We start from the raw sequence: 27,563 nt of genomic DNA, 5'->3' as shown, positions 1-27,563 counted from the left end.
TGAACAATAAAAAAAAACAAGGTTATCTGGTGATGTCAAATAAATAAGCATAGATGAGGAAAAATTGTTTATTTCAATCAATGGTTAACTTAAGACAAACACACCGTCTGCTAACAACGCGCTGTCAACAGTCGCAGCGAAACAATTGCAAACAATTCAATACAAGGGAATGTATTTGTTCGTACACAGGGTGTCCGAAATACTGAAATAAACATTACAATATATGGTATGTTACATTATTAATATCGCCTTTAACTTTCAATTTTTTTAACAAATTCACTTTTCCATTCACGATAAATCATTGAATATAATAATTCTTAGGAATTTTTCTCCCGAAATCGGACGCCCCGTTTAAGCTACGAAATCAAATGCATTCATTATGGTTTAACATAATTACATCTATAAATATTTGTGGTAATCGATTAAAATCATTATTATGCTATAAAAATATTAAACAATAATTACCACATTCTCAAATGCAAGACATGATTTATCAATTTCATTCATTAATTGCAGCAGTCGTAAAGGACTTTTTTTATCATAGCATTCAATAGTTGTGTAACACAGACTGTGTTCCAAATCTTGCGAACCAGCTATTGGTTCTTCAGGGGGTTTTCTTATATTATGGCTCGATAGTAAGCAAAGCCCTACTGTTCACAAACGACCACGTATGTTGCTAACCATGAAATATTTACGTCTTCTTGATTGTTTATTCTTGCTTTTACATACCAATCTCGTATCTTAAGTAATTACGCCTGGCCTGACATATTTCTTAAAAAAAAAATGCACAATACTTATCGGTTTTTATGGATTACCGATTCTAAAGCTATGGTCACACTCCCCCTGCGAGGTCTCACGAAGGAACTGCGCAATTTGAGGCCTAATACAGCCTTGCTTAACCTTTTTTTATTAGTGTGGTTTTCAGAGTTGTGGTGTCCTAGGCCACAACATAAATGTATATACCTACTTCAATATCTAAGAACCTAATTAAATTTATATTTAAATATATCGACGAGTGAGAGACTTAAGCAACATTTTTTTGCGACACTGTTTCACATATATTTAAAATCAGAATTTTTGCTATGTACTTTTAACCAAGTTAAAATTTTTCGAAAAGAAATGTTGCTTAGATCAATTAGCTTTTTATCCGTCGATATAGTATGCACAATTACTGAATAATTTTATTATTATAACATACAGTATATAGTTATATAGTTCAAGTGGTCTTGGGTAAAGTTTCAATAAATTTAAGTTTTTTTAAAGCCTGGTGGTCTAATTGGAATCTCGGCGGGCTGCAGGTTGAGTATAGCTGGTTTAGATAATCGTTTTACATCTAGCAACTGAAAAACAGCTTTGGTGACAGATATAACTGAATTATTAAGGCTGGCGTCGACCAGAGCAGTCAAGGCGTGCCGAAGCAAATCGCTAATATTCTGTGTGGTCATACACTTCGACACGTTCGTTAACTGGAGTTTCATATATATAGAAGGCGAATTAATTCAACATGATTCTAATTGGCGAGTCCAGTCGACCATTTACAGCGGTATTTCGTTTCCCTTACAAGGTTGTGTGCGGCCAAATCTTGAAATATATTTTATATATTAAGTAATACGCTAAGGAATAATTATTTCTAAATATAACTGTATTAAAAGGTAGTAGGTACTTATATAACAAGTATTATATTAATAACTATGGTATTGGAGCTAATCGTGAGCTGGTTAATAGTGCTGATACTGTGGTTATATCTAGATTTAAGATATGGTAGGGGTCCTATTTCGTCTATAAGGACAAATCCGTCTTAGCCAATACGGACTTTCTATTCGAAAGACAGCTTCGATAGCCGTATAGGTGAGAGTAAAAAAATCCCCTATTTACCTATACGGTTAGCAAAACTATCTTTCGTTTAGTACACCAGTAATTGCAAAAAGACGGATAGGCCCACGTAGACGGAATAGGGCACCCTGACCTTACCATAATTTGACTGAAACAAATATTTGTGTCAAATTGAGTTGTTTGAAGTCTTTCGTAGTTTTCAATAGATACCTATAGAAAGAAATTTGTAAAACCCATATTTTGAAGACAATTTAAATGGTTTCATTGTAACGTCTGGGTCACAATTACGGTTGCCACCTTTTTTCAGCAAATGTACATTTTTAAATTATAGATAGAAAAAAATACATGGTATTAAAATAAAGTTCCTACAAATTAATTATATTTTATAATTTTTCTTATAAACACTTTTTTCTTTAGTTTAGACAAATAAAATATCGTATTCAATGATTCTTTAATCTCGCCATTTGGTATTTTTCAACACAAAATTTAAACTCTCGCTCTCTGTGAATGCCGACGAATAATGCAAACAATAAAAAATATATATAAACAGGTTTTTTTTAATACTTGCTGTCATTTAACCATCAAAGTACGCAAAAATACTTTATTATTCTTATCGAATATAGAATACAATTCCCGAAACAACGTGCAATACTCTTTTATAAAGTATGTACGGGTGGCAACCCTAGTCACTAATCACTTATTACTATTTTTGGTTTTCAGCTCCTACATAAACCCAGCTCACGATTTGAACCGGCTAAAGAACTAAAAATACCATTGCTTAAATTGGTGGAGAGTTAATTGGCACTGAGTCGGTGGATTATAAAGCTTTAATTTAAACAATTCATATCTTCGCAAAGAAAACCAATTTCTCATACTGAAATCGATTCAGTATGAGACATGTAAAAACAAAAGCAAATGGTGTCCCAAAAGTAAGTTTTGACCAGATTTCTGCAACATACTATATGAAATAAAAAAACAAGTAAACTCTCAACCTATGTATTTTGAAAAAAACTGCTTCACTATTATAAGACTTGATTCAAAAATGCAACCTTTTGGAACACCCTGTATAAATAGTTTGTGCACGGAACTTAACATAAATGGCACCGGTTAAGGTACATGAGACAGAAACTGTTGGAAATTCCTCTACACCTAGATTTTGTACAAAGTAAAAACAACTACCCTAGAAAATTGTCCTTTAGTTCGAGTTTACAAAACACCTACAAATACTGTTTGTTTCGTATCATCGTATGAATGCGTGCTTATATGATTGATCTCACTTTCCATTCCAGAAAGAGTTGGTAGACAATGAAGATGTTAATTCAATAGTCCATATATTTATACCAATTTTGAATTCCAAATTTCACTAGCTTAGATTTATAATAGATTTCAGAAAAGAATTAAATAATGTATAATTTATTCGATGATACGAAAAACATTAAAAAGTTTGAAAGACGTGTCTACTTAGGCGATCTGCCGTTGGCAGTCGCCGGCGTATCTGAAGTTTTATTCCTTGCAGTTGTCTTCTTTCTAACAACACGATTAACTGTCACTATCTTCGTGTTCAAAAGTCGTCTCCTCCTCTTGACTTTCTTCTCTTCAATCTCTTGCGAATCGTCGAATATGTCCACACTGGAGTTAACTTCTTGACTTGAGTCCTTATCTTTCTCGGGAAGATCAAAAGACACCCGCCGCTTGGGTTTCTCTACAGACGTCTGTGTCGCTGTATTCTTGTGGTTTTTCTTAACCGGTGGTGTTGCTTTAGGGGGCATTTTAGTCTTTTTAATAGTAACATTTACATGCGGTTCTGTTGACTTTCGTTTCTTTGTTTTGACTGTTTCTGCTATGTCGGCAGGCTGTTCATTCTCACAATTGTCGCTCTCAGGGCTCTGTGCTTTAGCTAGTCTGCCACGTCTCCTAACAACTACTTTCTTTAGAGAATTCTTTGGTTCGAGTTCTTTGTCTGTATTCTTAACTGGTTTCGTATTTTTACTATTTATAAATTCTATTTTACTCTGACGCGTCTTGCCCTCGCTTTTGAGATAACTTTCGAAAATTTCTCGACATTTCGTATAGTCTGGTATATCTTTTGGTTTTAATGTGTTGATGTATTCAAACAATTGGATTAAAGCATCTGGAATTTTCGGAAAATATTAATGACTTATTATGTTCTGTAAAAAATAGAGTATTAGATTTACGTTTTTTGCCCGAAGTTAACTCAGCCAGGCAACTAGAGAGTAAAGGCATTTTTTTTATCATAACTTTTGCTTTCAATCTTACCGGAGAGGAACATTGAATGCTCTCATTCCAGTAAATCGACATATTCTAACATTTACGGAAACAACTTAGAACAAGCTTATCAATTTATAACTACTAAACTACGGCAGCGTAGTTGTATGTCAGTACGGCTGCAGTGTGGAGTCTCGGATTAGATCCCCGAGTGGGGCAGTGGCATTTGATTTTTCTACTCAGTATCAATCCGAAGTCTGGAATTTCTGCTCGATATCGCGATAAGCTTGCTCCCTATCACATCGCCGGACGAAATTCACACGGTGACAAATGGGTGTTTATGCCTGCCCATTCGGGGATAAAAAAAAGGCGTGCGTGTGTACGTGTGTAACAATCTACATGGAAACCTGAGACTAAGATAATCTTCTAATGGAAAATAATTATTTAATACTAGTTGTCCCGACAGACGTTGTCCTGTCTTAACTATGTATGCACGCGCGCATTCTGTCGATCGCTGACAGTTATTTCAAACCACTGACAGTTATGTACAATTAATATTGTCGTTAAGTTTTCTTAAATTTTCTAAATTTCCGCGCAATTTTTTTAAATTTTTCTTTCATAAGAACCTTCTGACAATAACAAAAAAAAAAATAGTGGAATCGGTCCAGGCGTTCACGCGTGATGGCGTGACCAATGGAAATAGGGATTAATTTTTATATATATAGATTGGTGATATTTCAAGTGTTACTCACTGGGTACATCGGGGTATTGTTTGGTAATATTTGCTTTGGGGTTCTTCATGAAGTTCTCCTTCATGCTCTGAACCGTCTTCGGTTCCTTCAGTGACTTCTCCCACGGTAGCTCCCCGACGATCCACTGCAGCATGTTGTACCCCAGGATTTCCAGATCACCTCTCATGGTTGGCACTAAGATTAAAGTCATCGATGTTATAATTAGATTGAAGACCATTAAAATTAAAATAGTTTTTGATTACCAAAAAATAAAATGTAGAAGAAGTAAGACATTATAAATGTGCAGTCAGAAGATTTGTTTATAAAATGCCAAAACTATGACGAGTTAAAATTTTCACAAATTGTGCATAAATTTAAACACACATTAAGTAACAAATAGAACGTAGATTACACGACATATTGACTTTCATCAATGAATACTAAATGTCCGCTAGAAAAACAGAATTATGAATTTAGGTTTTACAAAAAAAAAAAAAACTTTTTTAGGCATCATTTTATTACATCGTACTTTTTTATTGTTGTTCTAACGTCTTCAGTAACAGCAGCAGATAAAGGTATTTTTAATTTTTGCTAATTTAAAATTATGCGCCAATGATTTAACAATATAATAAAGTAAAATTGTAGTAGCAGTAATGAAAGAAATATTGGATGTCAGTATTCAAAAGCAATTTCCTTCATTACGACGGGCCACTTCCTGGATTCAACTGGTATAGATATGAAAGGTAGGGCAAAATATTTCCAGTAACAACAAGGCACATTTGAATATTATATTTATCGTCAGGTCCAATGTGGTTACTTAACTGAACCAAGAAAAAAAATATCTTAAATGTAACAAAATATATTAACTATACGACTATAATATGTTAATTGTATACATTTTAAAGTCACAAACCTCCCAAATGCGCATCCCGGCTGGTGTACTCGATGGTCCCGTTGTGCGCACACTTGGGGTCTGGTTTGAACTCCTTGTCGTTCACCCGGGACGCTAGCCCGAAGTCCACCAGGTATGCTTGGTTCTCAGTACCTTTCTTCAGACCCATTAGGATGTTCGCGCCTTTGATGTCCGCGTGGACATAGTCACGGCTGTGTATGTATTCGAGTACGTCTAACTGGAATCATGGATATGTAGTGTGTAAATCTAGTAAGCGTGTTACGATAAACCGGTACGATTAATATCGCAACGACAAATCGTAAATATATTTAAAAATAGAACATAATCACTGGAATTTGAACCGTATTGTTTAATCGTCAATTTATATTTGAGACACGATATATTTAAAAAAAGCTGTAATTGAAAAAACTGGTTATTTTTATATTTTTGAAAAAAAAACCTGATTAATAAATGTTAATAATAACAACTGTTTGATTTTTTTTTTGTCTAAATGGTGAGATCTTTCAGTAGATGGTAAATAAAGATGTTCGCCATTTAATACTGATACAACATTATGTTTGAACTGTTGTATTGTTATGCGTATTTCAATTCACAAGCCTGAATAATTAATTGGTACGCATATTGATTTCAATATCAGTGAAATTGTTCAGGTGTGATGGGGCGCCAATTTTTTATGTTACTTTACTACAAGGATTGTTTGTATTAACTTTTCGCATATTGGTGGAAATTAATACATTATTATGTATTAATGATTATTTATTTTATATTTTATAATTAATTACTTATTCACAGAAATATGACTTATTTTACCTCAACGTAAACTCAATAACACGATGAGTAATTTCGAAGCAATTCAATTTGTTATTAAGTAGTACCTTGTAGCTACACTTGACAAATTAATTAAAATTGTATTGCCTGAATCCTTATACAAAACTTTAAATGGATCATACAAATTTTCTTTCATTGTGTTTTTTACTGCTTCAAACAGATAAAATTTAAACCGAATCGCCTATCAGTGTTCCAATGCGAAGTATTTTAAATGAATTGAACATTTATAAAACTGGCTACAATAGTATAACAACACAAAAATTAACAAACGCACTTTTAGGACTAAAGCGACCTAACCCAAAATTTATATATATTGAGATTTTTTAAAATTCACCCTCCAAAGCATTATCTAAAATATATAACCCTATGACAAGAAAAAGACAATATTATAGAATAGAAACAGTTTCTCACTTGTGACGACTGCCCAATTCATTGCCTTCTATACTTTTTGCAAATCTTTTTCATTCATTTCCCACAAATCGTTTTTTTTTAGTTAAATCACCTTAGTTCTAAGGGTGCGGTAATTTCAAACTCACCATTTGTAATCCCAACTGGAAGACAGTGGTTGTAGGGAACGATCTGTTGCACTCATTGAACAAGGTCCACACGTCTTTCCCGTACCTCTCCAACACTAGATATCTGTATTTCTCCCCTTGGAAATCGTGCGAACCGTTACCGAAGTACGTGGGCATGCCCAGACTCGATAGTTTCTTACTTTGCATGAATTTTGAAACTGTCAATGGAATAATTATGTAAAAAAATGTTGTTATGGATAGTTTTAGTTTAAATAGCCATAGTAATATAATATTAAATTCTTTCATTATAGGTTATAGGGCTCATTTGGAAGTAGGGATTAGGTATTTTGTCACCAATACTGTCTAATGCAAGACAGTAAATGCATAAATTATAGGCCAATGTAAAAAAAATCAGACTGTTTGTTATACTAGATAGTTTTTTCTGATTATTCACTATGGTTTAAACAGGTGATAGTTAAGATAGAACTTTTAAACGTTTGCCATTGTCTGAAAAGCATGATATGGGAGGAGAGCAGAATTTGCTATGATAATAAACCGTTCGTGGTGGCGTATTTATATTGGGCGCGCAGTACGATCACCGCTCTGAGATAGTGGGTTCGAATCCCTGGTTGGGTAAAGTGATACTTACTGGGTTTTTCGACTCGGTATTAGTTTGGAATTTGGAATTTGTGCCAGATATGGAACACATAAGGCAAATGTATGTGTTCTGGTTGCACCTCTGTCTACCCCTTCAGGGATAAAAGTATTATGTGTGTTTTTATCATTGTAATGGGTTTCCCTATGCATTTAGACATTTCCGCTTACATTTGTATGTTACTATGCCTATGTATAATACATGATATAGCTTACCAATATAAGGCCATGTCATTTCCTGTATATTTATTATGTATGTTACATTTTATAGTATAGATTATAGAAATTAAACATAATAATAGAATTATAGAATATAGATTATAGAAAGGTCATATTAAATATTGTATTTGTGTAAATTCAAACTAAATAGTATGTAACATATGAAAAATCAAAACATTAAAATCAAAATTCTTTAAGGTACAAATTCGAGACGAGAGTCACACTGTAAGCTGCAAATGGCACTACTGATTTCTATGAATTTTTATGAAAATTAATCCGAGCAATGTGATATTGTAGCGCGCGGCTGCGGCGTATGCGGCACGTCTCACAATTGTACCTTTAACAATATTCATCCAAAACATCAATGAAAAAAAACTCACTGTCATCTTTATTAGCATTTTTGATGTAGAAATGTTTTTCTACAAATAATGGCCCATTCTCATGCGGCTCCTGCAAAGTAATAGTTTTATGTCTGAATTACATCCACATTGTGAGCATCCCAGTTTAGGTTTGTCGAAGTTAAATGTCTGTAATTATGATTGGTTTCAGTCAGTGTACTTCCAGTACAAACATAGAGCATAATTCTTGCAACTGTTGAAGAACATAGTTTCATTGAACATACCTAAGAATTCTTTTTTTTTAACCTGACCCTACATTTGTTATCCTCGTAATGGCCAGTTCATACAAACACACAGGACTTTTGAGTGAATGCTTCAGGCACTCACAACCTTTGATTAAGAATTCTATGTTATTTAAAGGTATGTGGACTCTGTCAACACAACTCAACAGCAAGCCAAGTAAAACTAAGGCCTAAAACTTTTCAGAACTAGAGGAGGGCCATGTCCAGCAGGGGGATAGTAGAGGGCTAGTATTAAATATTTAAGAACAAAAATTATTAAAAGCGGTTATGCCAATTTTAATAATAATATTATTAAAACTTACGCGAGACATATTAAATTAGCCCCTGAGGATGACCTACTTAATAGGTCGAAACTGGTCGGCGATTCCGACTACTTTTTGTATACGTGAGTAAAACCGTGTTGTTTTTGACTAATTTTAATAATATTTAAAATTGGCATAACCAATGGTTGTGCCAAAAACCATGTTAACATGTGTGATGTATTTTGGGAATGCAGTCTTTGCTAGAGTGCAACATTATGTTAAACAGTATGCAAATTGAAATTAAACTAATTTTCGGATTCTATTGCGGTATTAGTGTTTTATTTTCTCCCGACGTTTCGAAGACTTTGCAGTCTTCATGGTCACGGGGGGGGGGGGGGGACGACGACTCAGTCAGAAAATAAAACACTAATACTGCGATAGAATCCGAAAATTAGTTTAATTTCAATGTCTAACATTCGCGTAAACATAAGAAATCATTAAGTATGCAAATTGCTTCCAGGATTGTATAATAAATGGACCTTGTAGAGACTAGACGGAATTTCTATTCTTTGAAGTGTTCTTTCCATGCCTATTAGAATCAAATGTAACAGCTCATGTGAGAGGACCGTTTCATCTTTATCAATGGTGCTTAACATCTCCTTAGCTCATTATTTTGTCATAATTAATTAACGCTGAATGAAGTCAGGGCTCCAAGCCCTTTCAACTCAGAAGTTGAAATATAATATCATAACTTAAAAAGTGGACGATGGATTTCCTGAGACTGATTCCACTTCCTACTAGGTAAGAGTACACAGTATTTTTATAGTTAGTATATATGTTACAATTTAGTACCATGACGCAATTAAATTTCAATTAACACCAACAGCTCTTAGATTTATTATAAGCCTCATCAAGAATGTATTTTAGACTTTTTGGAATAGTATGTATCACTTTTTTACACACAATAATTATTCTATGTTCGAATGTGTAAAATATGCACAATATAGATCTTATCTGTCTTACCTTGGCTAAGTGTGATCAAGGTAAAAGCAAAACAAGGCTGTATAAGTTATCTATTAACTAAAATACTATAAAAATACATCACGACTTACGATTTTAACCACGTAGGGATAGTTGTTAGCGGACTTCCTAGGGCTGCCTGCTGAAGCCGAGTATATCTCGCCGAAGCCTCCGACTCCTATAGAAGGCCCTATTTTCCATTTCTTATTCATTAAAGTATCGTTAATCACTTCCCCGACGGGGATAGGTGCTGGCATTTTATATCCATTCGCCTTTTTCTTCCCGCCTGCCTTTTTACCTCGCCCGGCCATTTTTATCAAATTCCTTAGTACACTAATTGAAACATTAATGATTATTTAAACACGTGTATGTAGCTCGGTATTACAATTTAAAAGATTAAACTTAATGGTTAAAGTCAACAATCTTGGCGTCGTTGTTTTTTGACAATAACTGACATTATTCCATGCTCAACCGTCATTTGAAATTCACGTTCCATGTCTATCAGCTGATAAAGGTTTACTAGAATTGATTGTATGTGCGAAAGAGAAAACATGATTATTGTTATTAGCATGACAAATTGTTATTGAACCACGATAATAAATACACAAATTTTTATTGAGTTGATAGGCGTCGCGTTTCACTCTAATACATTCGGAATTTAAATTTCTAATATTCATCCTTTTTTGAATGGTTTTTTATAGATGCTAAAAATATGGAGACAAAACACTGTTAGCGTAGCGTTTACCGGCAAAATATTTAGTAAAGTTCCAAAGTAAAGTTCCTAATATGGTACGTATTAGTTACATTTCCGTATTTATGCATATTTAGCGCACGAAGCCGAAGGTATGATTTGGAATAAAGTTTATAAGAGGTATGAGGCAAAATAAAAATTATGACTAACATATTGTATTAGAAGTATTAAATTAAACCACTTGGCGGCCACTAGTCTAGTGCTAAGTTTAAGCTTATAAGGGATTGAAAATTGTAAACTTTATAACATTAGATACCTACCTACCACATCGTACCTAAGTATTTATATTACAAGAAATAAAAATAGGTGGGTCTATTAGTGAGATCATTTCTATGAAGAATATAGGTACTTAAAATAAAACAAATCTTGTAATAATGTAAAAAATTACTTTATTAATAATAATATTATAATTTATGGAACAATAATATATTAACAGTAGGTATACAGATTAGTTTGTTAAATAGGATGAAACATTTTACACAATTTTCACTAGCCTTAAATTAAATTTTTCATATCTAAACAAACTATAATATACACGAATCCATTAAGTATAATATATTTACATATGATGATTTGCTTATAGAATGCATGATAAACTTAACTTTAAAATAAATATGTAATCTAAAAATTATTGTTCCTACAATGGACTATGCAGGTCACAAGTGATTTAATAAACAAACGATATGGGCACAATAATTAAGTAATAGGTTGATAATAACAACACATAGGTTTTTTGATAAGTAAGCAAAAATCGCATAGTGGGTATGATAACAAATCTACCTACCCCTGAAATGGCCGCAAGGCGTTATGTTATGTGTACTTATGTAATAACCGTAATGTGGTTTTAATTATATTTATAGAGCCCTGGACTAGGAAAGTAGTGCGTGACAAATCCATTGAATTTTGTATGTATAAAACTGTAAACTATGAAGAGTAGAGGCAAGGAGTCCCATTAATTTATCCTCTATATTAAAAAAGTATCCAGCTTTATCAACAAATTGCAATTCAAAAACCCACCACAATAGCGCTAGCGTAGCAAGAGGCTATTATATGAAGGAGTGAAGTGTGCTGAGTTCCACAAATTAATATCTGTGGTGAATAGTGTTTTGATGAAATTGCAGTTTATAAAATCTTAACTATTTCGTATCTAGCCCAAAATAATTTTGTAAATATGCCCTATAAATCTACTGAGAGTATAACCCACTATCGTACAATAATAACTTCTGACGTTATCTATAAAAATAATTATTTGCTACCGTAGCGTCACCAATTTGATGGTTTTTGACGGACACTTTTTCGTACACAGAAACGGCGCTCCTTGCTTCAACCCTCTATGCAGTAAATAAAGATATAAGAGCTAATCACTTTTTAATTCAAAATGCCACAATGTATTTTAGTTACTAGTTCTTTCACGGTCATAATTATTCAACCGTCGTCGGTCGGTAAATTACATCGAATATTTAAATTTTGGTGCTCAACGGTTGTAGCGCACAGTGTACTTTTTAAAGTATCCCCGTTCTTTTCTTTGTAGTTTATGAAACGATGAAGTGCAAAACTGTTCGTTAAACCTCATTAATGTGGGAAATTACGTGATCCTTGAGGAGCAAATTAAAATCTACTTCGTTCCTAGCAAGGCTTATTTGATCTCGACTATAATGATCCTAGGGCACAATTTAACATTAATTGTTAAAAAAATTAATATGAACAGTATCCATAACATACTTGTGTTATGCTAGACGTCCCATCGACTCATCTCTACTAAATTGTCGATTAATTTAATAAATTTTGCTGGAAATGTCGAGAGGGCCTACTATGGCCATCGTTCTGGGTATCTCTTGGCTTGGTTCTAGGGTATCTCTCTCAACGATTAGGGACAGATGATTTCATAAACACTGTTCATCTCTCTTTACAAGTTAAAGAAGGCACATGGTGTTCCTCGGATGCATCTGCATGCAATCAACAGTAGTTATGAAGTATTCAATCGAGAATTTCATGTGTTGTCACCGTCAAGATGTAAAGTAATTACAGGTGGGAACTTAAATAATATTTTCTTCTATTGATGTTATATTTTTCTTGTCCACTGCACCTGAAAAAAGTTGAATAATTTTAGTATGAATGTGGGTTTTTAAGCAAAAAATATTACTTATTACTTATTAATAAAGTTTATCATGATATTATTATTGAATGACTGTTCCACGTGGCTTTATTACAGAAGGCAAAGACTATAAGACGGATTCGACAAGGCAGGATAGATTCGTACCTACACCTTACGTAATAGTGCTCAAATTTCTAATTCTTCAGTAGGTCGTGTGAGTTTCGCAAGGTAAAAATCTAGCGCTGGGCATTAGTTCAGCTGTTGATTAAGACAAGGGATATGCTTATGCGTCGAAAACTATATTAGATTTCTGTCTATTACCTCATAGGAAATCGTCATCGTCCACTGACATGGAGTACCAGTCTCTGGCCACATCCTCGTAGATGACTCTCTTGACCTCCTCATCGTACTGCGGGTGCAGGATCCTGGGCGATCTGGCGCGGAACTCCACGGGCACGTCGTAGCACTTGCACACGCAGCACGCCGGGAATCTGAACCAGTCGGCAAATATACCGCGGCAAGCATTGTGAGGGTCGTAAGCTAGCAGTCGGTGGAGGCGGTACTGCTGCTCGCATCTGGAATGGTACGAGGGTGTCTATACATCGTGAACAAAAAATCTTGATAATGCCAGGTCTCTTGTACGATCGATAATGCCTCCTTTGTCACTTGCCGTGATGCGGAAGGTGATTTTTGTTGAGAACTAGTTTGTGAGACATAGTATTTTTTAGACGTTATGAGACTTCATATCGGATTTCTCAGGATAACGATCGCATTTGAATGCTATGCATTCCTATTCATTTTATTGTCGCCTTTCTCGGAGGTGGGCATTATTATCTGCGACACAGTTACTTAACTAATACAGATATTATCGAACATTATATTTAGAAACTGTATTACTATACTAAATAAAGATTTCTTATTAATTGTTATTATTTACTTTATTTCAAAGTTCTAGATGGTGTTGCAACTGTTTATGGTCTTTCGTGTTCCTTTCCACTAGCAAAATTCATTCGTCAAATTTAAAAACCATGTCAAAATCACCTGCATCCTTCCCTGCAATACATTTGTTTGCGCTCATGCACGCACGTCTCCAAATGTATGTACTGTTCGTATGGATACAAGTTGAGCAGCGCCAGCACCTCGCCCCTCGTGCTGTTTGCCCAGAACGGCGCCTCCAGGGACTCCTTCGTCTCACACGCGTTTCTGAAACGTAAGTTAATTTGTATTACTTTCAATGTTTAATGTAATATGCTATATTAGAGTTTTGCTAGAAATCGGTGATCATGTTGAGCAACCGGAACGAATATTATATTATAAATTTATTATTCGAAGAATTATAACAGGTCTACCACTTCAACTTGGCCGTTAGCGGGTTGACCGAGTTGGTAACCAAGGAACTATCTTTATAAGAGATTTTGTTCATTCCACATTTTTACCTTTAAAACCTTATTACAAAGCAGGCACAATTAATCATGATTGTTTTTGTAAAATGAAAGTATAAAGATGGCAAAAGCAAACTTACGCTCCGCGTAGCTTGATAAAAGATGGCCTCGTTGTGTCTTGGTGTTGCAGTGGCTTTGGATGGAATTCCTCTTTTTTGTCATTTACCTTAGTGTCAATTCTATCAACTTTAATCTTCTCATGTTCAGAGAATAGCAGTGTTGGAGGTAACGTTGACGTATCAAGTCCCATCGGCTTCCATCCTTCTTTGCTTGATTCTGTTGTAATGTCATCGAAGTCACTTGTGGTTGTTTCAGTAATATTAACATTGTCTATACTTTCTGTTGTATTTTTATCTGATTGAGTACTGTTTTTATCATCAATAACTTCTACTTTACCTGTCGATTTTGGGTAGATACTATTAGTTTCAATACTCTGTTTTATAACTGCTTCTAAGGTAATTACATCTGGATCTAGATTGTTGATTTCTATGTTTGCAATACTTTCTAATTTCGTCTTGTAAGATATGCCGTTGTCATCGTTGACCGTCTCATTGCTTACTTCTGTTCCGTTATCACTATTGCTGTTCACTTTAGTTTCGTTACTCACCGGCTCCAGTGGTCGCACTTTTAAAGTATCATTATCAGTTTTTTTATTCTTCTCGTTTTGTATGGGCCTGAAGTGCGGGCGATCTTTCATGGCACGTCCGTGACTTATTTTGGTGTACATCATTTTGGTTTTGATTATGTCTTCGGCTATTTCAGCAGTTCTGTCATCTTCTTCCTCATCGTCATCTTCTATGTAGTTTTCTAGTTCAGACTTTAATATTGATATGTGACGTTCCTCTCCATACATTCTTCTCATAAGACCCTAAAATAGATGAAACAAAATGATTAGATACAGGCAACATATATGTAGTATAAGCTTCATTATACAACAAGGACAAATACCAAAAAGAATTGACCTATATGCATTAAATAGTGATTATCAAATTCTAAGATTATTAGGGTAATGTAAAGAATTTTTCATTGTTAAATCATATGTCCTCCGCAAAATATTCAAAGTTCTCATCTTAAGGGTCATCAATTTAGCTCGTTTAGCAATTTTTATGTCAACCATCACCTGATTTTCCCTAACGAATCTCCTGATAGCGTTCCAAGGGTATCCCTCGCCAGGGGTGACGCAGTAGTTTTGCTTGGTGAGGTCACAGGGCGGGCTGGGCACGGCGCGTGCGCGGTTCACGCGGTTGGGCCGCGCGCACGCCGACGCGTAGTCGAATCCCAGGGCTTCGCTGCATGTCCACGTCGTCTACTTGTGGGAAATAATGATATATATTTAATTATTGCAATTAAAGCTGCTTGTACCTATTGGTTTTAATAATGGGAGTTTTTCGGTTCCATCGCAAATACAAAATATGATGGTTTTTTGGTGTTACCTACTAACAAGTGCTTTAAGAGGAGCACATTAAATATGAAAAATAGAGAAGGAAAAAATATATTTTTTGTTTTATATTCCATTGTATCTTTACTATATATATATATATATATATATATATATATATATATATATATATATATATATATATATATATATATATATATATATATATATATATATATATTAGTTTACTTTTAATTTAAACATGGCTAGGTGTGAAAAATTTTTGGCGTCATAATATTTATGAAATACCAACTTATCTAAACCACTTAAAATAGAAATATATATTCACATACGTATGTGACAGATAAAATGTTCATAACGTCACTGATTATGAAAATCACTACCTAATATTTACGCAATAGTTCTGAAACGGAGTTTTCTAAAATTGTATGTATATTATAGCTTAAGGCGTCGGGAAATGTGTAGGCAGAAATTTGCATGTTAATTGTTATGTACGGCGTGCGTGTTGTTTTTAATTGTAAGATAAATACAGCACGTGGATTCATTTAGTGGTTATGAAATTAAATTATGTCGTGTTATATATTACATTTTTTTAGTAAGTGACCCACTGCACCTGAGGGAAGTTGAGTGGGGTTTAATAGAATGTCTACTGACGAGAGATGATCGCCCCTTGGCAGTAGACACAATTTTGCTGGCCAGTTGGAATCGGATATACACAGTCTAATCCTGGAACGCGCCACTTACGTGGGCCAATATAGCGGGTTTTAACACGTTGTGTACGGTGGTCGCTATTTGGGCTGATATAAAATAAATCCTACCAGCAGAAACAACAGCGTACTGGGTTTAGAACTGTCCTTCTAGAAGTAGTTGGAAGGAATGTCACGCCGCCCTATATCGCTTTAAATTGGAAACTTAAGCAATTTTCATATTCTGAGATATTGTAAAGATATTTCAACTTCAGGTATTCTACAAGAATTTTACTGATTTCAAACTCGAAATAATCTGCTACGAGACAGTTATGACTTGAAAAGGTTGTATGTGCATTGTGAAATAAGCTTATATTTGTCGTGTTGCAGTATGTAGGAAGAACATTTAGGAAAAAATTTGCTTTTAATCTAGGGTAGGCGGGGAGTAGACGCCGTTCCTGAATTTCTAAGTGTATTTGTCTAACAGATGCTACAGAGCAATGACATTAAATTGCTAAAAATTAACAGCTCTGGTATAAAAATAAATAACAAGAAACTAACGTTTAAATTTGAATACATTAAAACACAATTTGATAAACAGTAGTTGATTTTATAAGTACGTAGCTACATACATAATTTCGGGTCAGTTAATGGTCCAAGTTGAATTCAGGTCAAAATGTTCATGTAATTACCTGGCAGACACCTGGCCGGCAGCAGCCATTAACGAAAGTAAAACGTTCAACTTTGAATCATCTGTCAATTTGTCTAATGGCCGCTTTTTATTACCATAGATAACGTAGTTGCAATATTTTTATTTTAAAAATGGAAGACAAATGATGTTGTTTTTTTATTTATTGTTTGAGCGTATCACCGTGATCTTGTGTTAGCGCATTGAGTATGCAAGCAATAAGGTTTGAGGTTCAAGGCCCGGGTTGTCCCAAAATTGTGATTTATTTAATTATATAATTACCCGTGTATCATATTTAGTGAGCTCCGTCTTTGATGCCTATACATAGTGAAAAACCTAAACTAGTTTTATAGAGATGCGTTCCTTGGTCAGTCGGTGTACATCCTTGATAGTTGTAATGTCTTTCTCTAAATTGTACAGGAACAATAATTATGGTTCTGATAGAATAAAATATATTTATTCAATCTGGCTCAAAAACTAATTTATTTAGCTCTACCAAATAGTAGAGATGCGACATTATTAGGCGTTTCTAATTTTTTTTTTGTTTTTTTCCAACTATAACGACAACATCACTTCTAAGATCAGTTTCAATATGAAAAAAATGAACCAGTTACAACATTTGTCACAAATAAGATATACCAATCACTGTACTGCATATGTATCTGCAAAACTTTCACCAATTACAGCCCACGACAAAAGAAAGTGGTCATAGCTAGATGACCACTGGACAATTAGGCCGTGCCAAAACACAGATGCTATATGGCGATTCTGCGATCCTTATTTTCACTTTTGCGATGGACTTTCTACGCTCTCTTTGCGGAAGGCACGTTCGTCGATTTGCTACCAGATTGCAAAACATCCTTATAGCTATGACGTATAATATCGATAGCTTATTATATATACAACTAAATGACTGGTTCGTCTAGTGGCGGTTTAAGGTGGCAAAGTAATCAACTATTGCATACCCGACTGTGTTATATCACATTAACTAAAGAAGAATACTACTAAATGTAACCAAAAGATAAGTTCTTTTCAAATGAGTATTATTTAAACACTATGGTGTAGTGTAATTATATAACAGATCTCTGAGTATAATTCCTATAGGCATACCTACCTACCTATCTGGTTTATGTCGTAAGTATTACTTACTACTATATTAGGATGTCAAAATAAATGACTCAGTGATACATTGGATCGTGTCTTATACATACATCCAGCGTTCCATCTCACATGGTTCAGCCATTTCCATTACAATAAAAAACATAAGATACAAATTACTTAACATAAAGTACCTATTTGCATTATTTTATCGTATCATTTATATCCATTTTCAAGCACTGCTGCCTGGTGGTGTAAATAAAATGTTGACACTATTTATTGCAGCGGGAATTAACTTGTATTTTTTAGATATTCGTTGGCCATAAACAATAGTAATAGTAGCGCAGAACTTGGATTACAAGAATGGTTTTTTGAATGCCGTGGTCACCTTTACATTCTCACCCATTAACTTCTGAACCTGACGGAAAACGAAAGGGCGAAGTGACGTCATACAGCCGAAATACGAAATCGTCACCAACGCGTTCCAATCTCAATATAACGTTATCTGCCCAAGGATCGACGTGTGGGCACGTCAGTACCGTTACAATATTTGTGTGTTTGTTTACCACTTGTCTTTCTGTCCATTACAACGATATTTTCATCAATCGTTTCTTGGTCTGATGGTGTAGTTGAGTGAACCGTGAGTGCCGACATGAATCCCTAGGACGGGCACGAAATATTTTTGAGTGTTTTTCGATTCAAAAAACGTAGAGAAAGATAAAATTTTATGTAAACACTGATTAAAATTGTTTATTGTTAATACTCAGCTGATTAATATTGGCCGTAATAGATTTAATGGTGTTTGTATCGCATTTTTGTTTGAGAATAATTACCATTTGGACTATATAAAGTATTACAACAAAGGCGTGCAGTTCTGAGTATTGAGAAGTATCTAGAAAACAATAATATTGAAATATAATTAAATCCCAAACATTGATTGACAATATTTTGACAAATAGATTTATGACACCGCTGTCACGGTGAAGCATCATCGAGCCAAAACTAAGCTCGCAAACACAACTCCTTTCCATCTTCACCATTGCATAAACATATCAGAGTGCAAGTAAATAAACTTTCACAAACGATTTCCGATTAGCGGCGTGTATCGTTGGAGAGCCGCCAGCACAATAATAAGGAAACAGTATCTAGGGCACCTGCAGATGTGACTGCAATTGCAGATGACTGTGTGACTTTGTAGCCGCCTCTTGCATAACACCTTCCGATAAACATCCGATTTAGATAAAGAAAGGGGAAAAATATTTTCTAATTGTTTTAATGTTCGACAGGTTATCGCCTTCTAATCCAGTGGAAGGATAAGAGACACTGTCCACGTCGAATCATCTATTAATGTGTGACTTGTGTATCCTACATTCCCACATGAATTGGCAATTGTACCTGATAGTGCGATAGCATGCTTTCTATCACATAAATAGCACGTAATAGGTATAATGTTCCTCCACCGCACCGAGGATGCAGGCGTGAACTTAGTGTTTGCATTAACCAGTATGCAAAATATCTTAGACATCGCAACGTCCTAGCATGAGAAACTCTTATGGTGTATGAATGTGCAGTGAGTGAAAGTGAATACTGTTATTTGGGCGCGTGACGTCAGCTGTCAGCCTGTCGCGACGTGTCTGGACGTCTCGTGATATAAGCGTCAACGTAATGGTGTATCGTGTGGGAGAATGTTTGATAGGTATCCGCATTATGCCATTAATAATATTATAAATTATATTATAGTGTAGTTTTTTAGAACACATTAGACTTGAAGGAAAAAGCAAACGAATAGATCAGCATGGACATTTAAGTACCTATCTACATTGGCTATATTTAACCAGAAAAAGTGCTTAGTCTGACTTTAATTACAAATAGGCTTTCACGCCAGTAGTACTGTGAGTATATGAAGTTATATGAATGAAGAGTAAAGCGTTTGCCTGATGGTAGACTAAGACAGATGAACTATATCAGCATCATCAGAGGTCATGCTATTTAATTACAAAGCTCATGGTAGAGGGTACCTCATAGGCGAGAGGTCGCCTGGGTTTGTGTTTACTGACGTCTTGTCTATTTCTGTTGTAAGCGCTAAAGGATCGTATCCCCATGTAGGCAGTGAGTATACTTGGCATTAAGGGACTAATCTATTGCATCAAAGTGCTAAGTGTGGTAGATATCATGCATTATAATAAGTTTTGGATTGTACAGCTACTATTTAATTCTTGAAATACCATGAAAAAGGCAACTTACTCATAATATAGTTTTTTATTATAAAAAAGCAGCTTCCAACTTTCACTTATTAATATAAAAGGTGCCTAACCATCGAAATATTAAAATTTTAAATGTTAGATGGGTGACGTCATGTGCACTAGTGTCAACGAACTTTGAGCAAAGATTTAGAAGTATACTCATCTGATTTGTGTCTAATTAGGCTGTATAACAGGTATTGACTTGTTTCCTTTGTCATTTAGGTTAAAATGATGGTGTTTTTTTTTTAATATTTGAGTGTACCAAGAGGTGTAATGTTGCTGCGCCCACTAACTTTTAATGTTTTTTATAAAGCATATAAAAATTTAATACTATTTGCGAGGTTCTTGAAGCATTGTTGCAGAAAAATATTCCAGCCTGGTTATCTGATGGTAAATCATTACCACCCTTTATTATTGCTATGGATTTTTTGGTAAGTTGTCGTTTTTTTGTAGGCGTGGTGATTGGAAAATATTAGGAGAAATTTGAGGCTCTAGCGATTTCTAGAACTATACGCAATAGCGAAGCTGTTTACGACTTTTTTGTGACGATGGCATCAACTCGGTTAGACCAGCCCAATCTTTTACGAATTAGACATTATAGTTTTGCGCTACGACTCATAAAATGCATTCTTTTAGATTTTGGTGATGTTCGTAAATTAATATAATTATCATTTCATATGTATAAAAATTATTTTTGTCCACAAAACATTTGCAGTTCAAGGAAGTATATTGAAATTTTGTTATTGTTAACCAAATCCGAAAACGTGGTCACGGGGCAGACTGAAGTGTTGGTCTTCCGAAAAGTCAGATACAATATTTTACGACATTTAACAGTTGTAAAAACAAAATAATTTCGTCTCGTGACAACGAAGACAGCAAAGTTTTCGGAAACGTAAGAAAATTATAATAAAAAACCCCGATAAAATCCGGAAAAATAGTTTTATTTCAATGCCTAACATTCGCGTAAACATAAGAAATCATTATGCAAATCAGCCTAATTAAAGCAAGTACTAAAATTAAGACTCCAATGCATGAGAAACGGGGTTACTCAAGTGTCGGTGTGGTCGGTGAAATCACGTTTGGCGGGCAACTTTCGCCAGCGGCAACTAGGTCTATTGAATCAGACGGTTGCAAGTCGTGATTTTTGTGTTATGTCATACAGTTTTCGAGTTTTAGTATTGATGCGTGAATTATTACGTGTTTGGAGTTTTTGTCAAGTTTAATGGATTTATTGTTACTAAAGACCACGATCAAGTTGTAAATTATTTCGATTGACGTTAAATTTTTTTATGCTAAAGAATGATATGATTTGCGCGTGCTTCTGATGATAAAAACCACGACTTTCCATACATCAGCAACATGTAGACACTGAGTTGAGAATTCCATGGCTCTAAAGAGCTCAAGTTATGAGACATTTTCAAAGTGCTCAGTAATTTCATTGGCTACGTATCTGAAACTGGAACAAACAGTATTTACACAGATTTACAGTTCTTGTCTGGATCCTCACAAATTCCTGGATGTCAATCCGTAGTCATTCCCAGCTCAAATTGAAACGCAAACGCAAAATGGAAAGTTAACATATTGTTTTTAATGAAATGTACATCGGTATTTAATAAACATTGCTAATTTGAAGTAAGTTGTTCATTATTTTCATTATATGTATCATTTAAAATAACAGTGGTCCAATTAAACTTGTTTACGGCCAGTAACGTGGTTTGTTAGTAATTGCAGTTTCCACTTTCAAGAGATATTAAACAGCAGAATTCAGTATATTATATTGTTCTTACTGGTGGTAAAATATTTTGACATCGATTTATATTTATAGCAGCTTCTCATATATGTGTGATCGTCAATTTTGGAATTACTTTCGGAGTAGTACTATCACAAAGTCTCTTTGATACAGCATTGTGCAAATATTATGTATATTATGTTTTTGACTGACATTGTAGCCAGTAATCACTGGGAATTGTGGGTCTTGAAAGCTAAGCTGTCTCAGGAAAACTCCTGGCAGGTAGGCATAACCTTGCCGTTAACGGCGAGGGCGACCATTGATCCTTCAATGCGGGACCTTCTGCGGGGTTTTAGTTAATATTGCCGTATGAAGCCTGGGTGGTAGTGGTATATCATTTTCTTCACGAAAACAATAAAAAGGACAAGTGAAATGCGTGTGCTATCAAAGACTTCGTAATTTACATACATTTTGTATAATACTATTGCTACTTATGGGCAGATCACGCTTTTCAAATAAGTGGGATGATCGGATTCTTTAGCTAAAGACAAAGTAGTCAAAACTGACTGCCTCTATCACATAAATGGCACAATTTATCAAGAATAGTAGATTCTCTTCAATAAAACCGACAGGCTTAGGCAACTATCAGTTTAGTCTAGAAGTCGAAACAGTAGCTGTAATAATGAGTGTAGTGTACCTAGGGAAAAATAAAGTGTCTGCGTATCTTAGTGGTTCAACGTATCTATCGGCTGAGATGGGATTCTATTGAAGTAAACGCACAGCAAAGAAGTGCAGTTCCATTGAAATGGGCGAGGCTGCGGCCCGCTTCCCACGCGCCATAGATGTACAGCCGCACGCCCTGGATTTGACATAGACGTAGATCTTTAATTTTAAGAAATAAGTGGTTCAATTAATGATTAGTGCCCAGAAACAGTAGAAAATTACCCAGAATGAATGGTAAGGTATTGTTTAGCATATCAGTACTTGTCACTCTGAGATAATAGAAGGTACACTATCCGTTAACCGTACTGTAATACGTATACTGCTGTTTTTAGGTAAAAATACATAAATCGATGCAGCCTAGAGGCCAATTTTTTTAGAGAAACCTACCAAGAAAAACGTAACGTAGATTTTATGTTTGCAGATTGTACGCGTGAAAAAAGATTTATTTACTTTAAATAACTGTTAAGTGAGGAATTTTATCGTATAAGTAAAGTAATTAAGAACGTTTCCACGCATTCCTTTTAATAGTCAAACTAATTACACATGTGGTCATCGCTGTTTAGTAGAAATGCGGTCCTGGACCTACGATATTGTCCTTCCTGATTATTCGAGTACAATCAAACGTCCGAACACTGTTCGTGTATCAAAGAATATCAAGTTCGATTCCTCCTCTAAGATTCTCATCATTCTGTGTCTTTATTTCATTGTTTGGCGGTGTTAGCTTTTATTCTACGCAAGTAACGAATTAGGTTAGTTTTACGACTGTAGAACATCGAAAACATACTGTAATGCTCCATCTGGAGTGCCAATCCAGTACCAAGTCTGCCGGTCCATAGCCTGCATGCGCTATCATAGAACCAAGGAAATTCCCGTTCCACTTCTAATTGGAATCTTATTTTGGGCCAATATAATAATTTGTATTGATTACTCAATTTTTAAATATTTAAACTTTTCTCCTTTTTTCTTTCCTTTAAACATACAATAGTCAATATGCCTATTGCGTCATTACGTCTACAGGCAGTCTAGTACGGATGCAATTCCGGACCTGTCCGCATAACCCGGACATGTGAGTCTATTGTTCCATTACATGGTTCAGCAGACTGCGCCGATGGTATTCCGGAAACAATATACTTTTTTATTTTAAGGCCTACGTGTTATCGTGATTTTGACTTTTAAATTGACGTCATTGTCAAATGAAGATGTGCAGTGTATTACATTTTCTTGTCAGTCATATAATTCTGGCAGAATGGTGATGGTCATGTTTCGTCTGATAAGTTGGTTGCGACTTTTGCGAGACTTCTTCCTCTACTCTCGAGTTATATATGTAGTTTATATCATATGCGAGAGGCCGTCTGAACAATCACTATCTTATTCGTTATTCTGTACAATAAGCAGAATAGTGATAGCATTGTTATGTTCCAATCTAAAGGACTTGGTATTCGGTATATTTACTAGGCATTATAAGGGTTTGAGAGATCTGTCTGGAAATCTATAGAGGAGGTCTATGTTCAGCAGTGGACTTTATGTGGGTGGTGATGATGAGGGTTTACATTTATGATATTTTAACAAGCGTAAGCGTAATGTCATGTAGAAAGTAAATTATAGTTCTCTATTATGGGCTGGTCTTTCGTCTGATTGTAAGTATACCGACTATCTATGAAGAGTAGCAATACCCATCACACATGCAGTTTTTGATTACTAAACTGTTTAACAACTAGACAGTAAGGCTTCTTACTCAAGTACCATCATGCATTGCTGTATGTTGGTTTAAGGTTGAACATCTAAGCCGGTAAAATTAAAATAGACCAGTATAATTGTATTTATTGTCGAGGATTAATTATCTCTTCTCAATTGACACTCTATCTGGACGTCATTCCACTTACCATCAGGTTCAGTGGCATCGCTTTACTGTACCCATGACAAAATATTAGAAGCCTGAAATTCTTAGTATTAGAAGAGTAGAACAACCTGCAGCACTGTTATGCCAAATGCTAGTAACACGAGACTATGGGAAATAGTAGTGCTAGCTAATCACAAAACGACTTGCTTGCCTCTTCATGAAGTTGTATATAAAAATATTATTGAACCACCAAATAGATATCTAAGAATATCGAATGTAATGTACTCAGAGAATTGTATTCTTTCGTATTTATGACAGTTGAAATGTTACCTTCAGGATCCAGAAAGACTTACACTACGTATAAAGAGAAACGAAATGTATTCCATTTAAAGGCCTCAAGTTTGTGAAGGCTCCTTCAAAAAGCGTCGCTGTTTCGAAGCTCATATTGATTTCTTATGTTTACGTGAATGTTAGACGAAATAAAAGTATTTTTCGGATTTTATCGCGCTTTTTCATAATGTCATAATTTTTTGACATTTCGAAGATTTTGCATGTTTTGTTGTTAGATCAGAAATAATAAACAACAGCTAAAATTGGGGTGTGGGTTTTAGAAAACTTGAAAATAATCTATTTAAAGACATATTTCCATATAACAAATAGAAACCATATATTTAATTATACATAATATAAGAGCTATAGAGAACTGGTTAAATTGAGTAATAATTGTGTTGAATACACTAAATGTTTTTTGTCTAGTTGGTAGGTATTAGATGAAAATATTTCTTCGAGAGATGAAAAGACCATATATTTTGCTAATTGGGGAAAGAATTTAATTTTCCTAAGCGAGGCTTAGAGTGCAGAAGACCCTTCCTAACCATAATTAATTAGGCTCTGGGAACCGCGACGCTCTCGACTTATACTAGACGTTAATACATCTGCAGACTACATGACCTACTGACACACGAACCTCTTTTCGCGTCATAAGATCGGAAACTAAACTTGATCTAATACAATCTAGATCTAATACAATACCTTAGTCCTTAGATCATAACACCATTAACATGAAAAATCACAATAAACACCACACTCACCACAAAAATAAAGGCAATTGCGTAGAGCATTTCGCAGTTTAACGAACTTTCACTGTGTACGCGTGATGGGGCATCGTGGTGGCGTCCGTCACTCGCCACGACTGCGGCACGACTGCTGGTGTCAGTGTCAAGGACTGGGTGATCTGGTGGACGCGGACCCTAAAGGAAAAGTTACCGCTTCGATCGGTTTTCGCGCGCCTCACCACGCCGTTCCGTCGCACGCTTCCGACGAGATTAGCGTGCTCGCTCGGGATTCTGTAACACCTTGATTGTTATTATGTGTTTTGATGTATTTTGTCATATAATTTTAAATTTTTGTCCGTTTTTGCAGTATGACTTAACATTCCATGATTTTGCATTGTTTGGTTTTATTAAGTTTGATTTATATGTATAATGCTTAAATAGCTATGCTACATCTATTTTTTAAGTATACATCCAATATTAATTTTAATTAGCTTGCAATTTTTAACAGAGTCTAAATTTTTCGATAGCGGGATTTGGAATTCGTATTGATTACAACCATGATTGATGCTTTAGTCATAATTAATTGTAAAGAATACATTTGAATGCGGATGAAACCCATAATCCTTAATTATAATATGAGGTGGAACATTTTTGCTTAAAAATATCATGTAGAGTACTTTAGCCAAATCCAGCAAGTTACACTACTTTTATGAAGGGAGTATACAACATTCCTATGAATGAATGAACTTTAAGGATAACAATTAAAATCCTCCTAACAAAATCCAAACGACGACGCTCAATTCCTTATGCTTCAAGCTTATTTTACTATAGTCGAAGTACTAAGCGAATGCTGTATCTGTTAAATCAATATACGCATAATGCCATTATTAAGTCGTAAATAAGAATAAATCACAGCGCAACATCAAACGCCTCGTTTAATCACAATCAATAAACAATCTAACAGCGACCCGAAGCAAGTCATCATCATCGACCGTAAACGATCTGTTCCGCCCGATCATCAATCATCATTTCTGTTATTTCACGTTCCACAGTTGCGTTATTGCAAATTCATATGAGATAAAAATTAGGTTTCATTCGGTGGCAAGAAAGAGTGTGTTCGTTTGAGTAGGTCAGTCGAGTAATCGGTTGCTGGCCGTCGGCTTCCATCCTGCTCTAACCTGAGTGTGTCAGGTAAGTGAGAGTGGGAGGTGAGTGTTGCGCGTGCAGCACCGTTATACACCGACGATATCTTCAATGAAGATGGTGTTTTCTCCCGCGCCAAAACAATGGCGCCCGGTGCAGAGCGAGCTACCTGATAAAATCGAAAGGCAAGCCTAATTGTGTTAATTACGCGCACTTGATCGCTTTGTTTTAATGTACATCGGCGAGATTGTTGAATGCGTTTTGATAGGTTCGAACTGTCTGTTTAGGAAGACAATTTTTGTAGTAATGCAATGTACCGAAATGAGTTGCGGGATATTAATAAAATGCATTTGTATTACTGCGTCGCAGTAATTTATGAGAAGAAATGAGGATTTGGAAAATTATTCCTGGAGTCTTAGAAATCTCAAGCCAAAAGAATTTCAACAGCAAAAGTGTCTTTAATATCAATCTTCCAGGCGAGCTAGTCTAGAAAACTCTACAGCGAGTTTCTACTATAAAAATACAGTCATATTGGGTAGATACGACAGGTGGGTAATGTATTCACTATTCATTTATCTGGAAAGTGGTTAATGGTAATTATAGAGTGCACAAGAGCAGGTGATACGATAATTAGTTTAAAATTATAACGAGTTTTTCTCACGGGAAATGAAAATTTCCACTACCAGCCAAATGTTTGTTTTAATTATTGTATTTATTTTAAATTTAACTTTATATATTGTAAGTCTCTTGTGAAGCCCTTTAGCTTTTGTGTTATTTGATAATTTTATTGGTTCGATAACACGATAATTTGCATATCTTTAACCTGAAATGAAATATGAAATAAATTCAA

At 35.0% G+C, this 27,563-nt stretch overlaps 2 protein-coding genes across 2 annotated transcripts; both read right to left on the bottom strand.

Moving 5' to 3' along the window:
• Window positions 1-54: 54 nt before the first annotated feature.
• Window positions 55-10,281, bottom strand: LOC115441810 (serine/threonine-protein kinase VRK1). Its single transcript, XM_030166720.2, has 6 exons — window positions 9,914-10,281; window positions 8,300-8,369; window positions 7,068-7,264; window positions 5,704-5,920; window positions 4,812-4,985; window positions 55-3,964 (listed from the first exon to the last, which is right to left on the bottom strand). Exons 1-6 carry the CDS (start codon window positions 10,130-10,132, stop codon window positions 3,291-3,293), a joined length of 1,551 nt encoding a protein of 516 aa, XP_030022580.2. The 5' UTR covers window positions 10,133-10,281; the 3' UTR covers window positions 55-3,290.
• Window positions 10,282-12,645: 2,364 nt separating this feature from the next.
• LOC115441816 (protein spaetzle 4) lies at window positions 12,646-25,748 on the bottom strand. The gene is made up of 6 exons (XM_030166729.2): window positions 25,607-25,748; window positions 15,230-15,415; window positions 14,190-14,977; window positions 13,709-13,870; window positions 12,989-13,242; window positions 12,646-12,658 (listed from the first exon to the last, which is right to left on the bottom strand). The coding sequence occupies exons 1-5, from the start codon at window positions 25,634-25,636 to the stop codon at window positions 12,990-12,992; spliced, it is 1,419 nt and encodes a 472-aa protein (XP_030022589.2). The 5' UTR covers window positions 25,637-25,748; the 3' UTR covers window positions 12,646-12,658; window position 12,989.
• Window positions 25,749-27,563: the final 1,815 nt, after the last annotated feature.

This window comes from Manduca sexta, chromosome 10, assembly GCF_014839805.1.
Source record: "Manduca sexta isolate Smith_Timp_Sample1 chromosome 10, JHU_Msex_v1.0, whole genome shotgun sequence".
In the NCBI taxonomy this organism is placed as follows: domain Eukaryota; kingdom Metazoa; phylum Arthropoda; class Insecta; order Lepidoptera; family Sphingidae; genus Manduca; species Manduca sexta.
The sequence above is the reverse complement of the archived record's forward strand: the minus strand, read 5'-3'. Positions and strand labels throughout refer to the sequence as shown.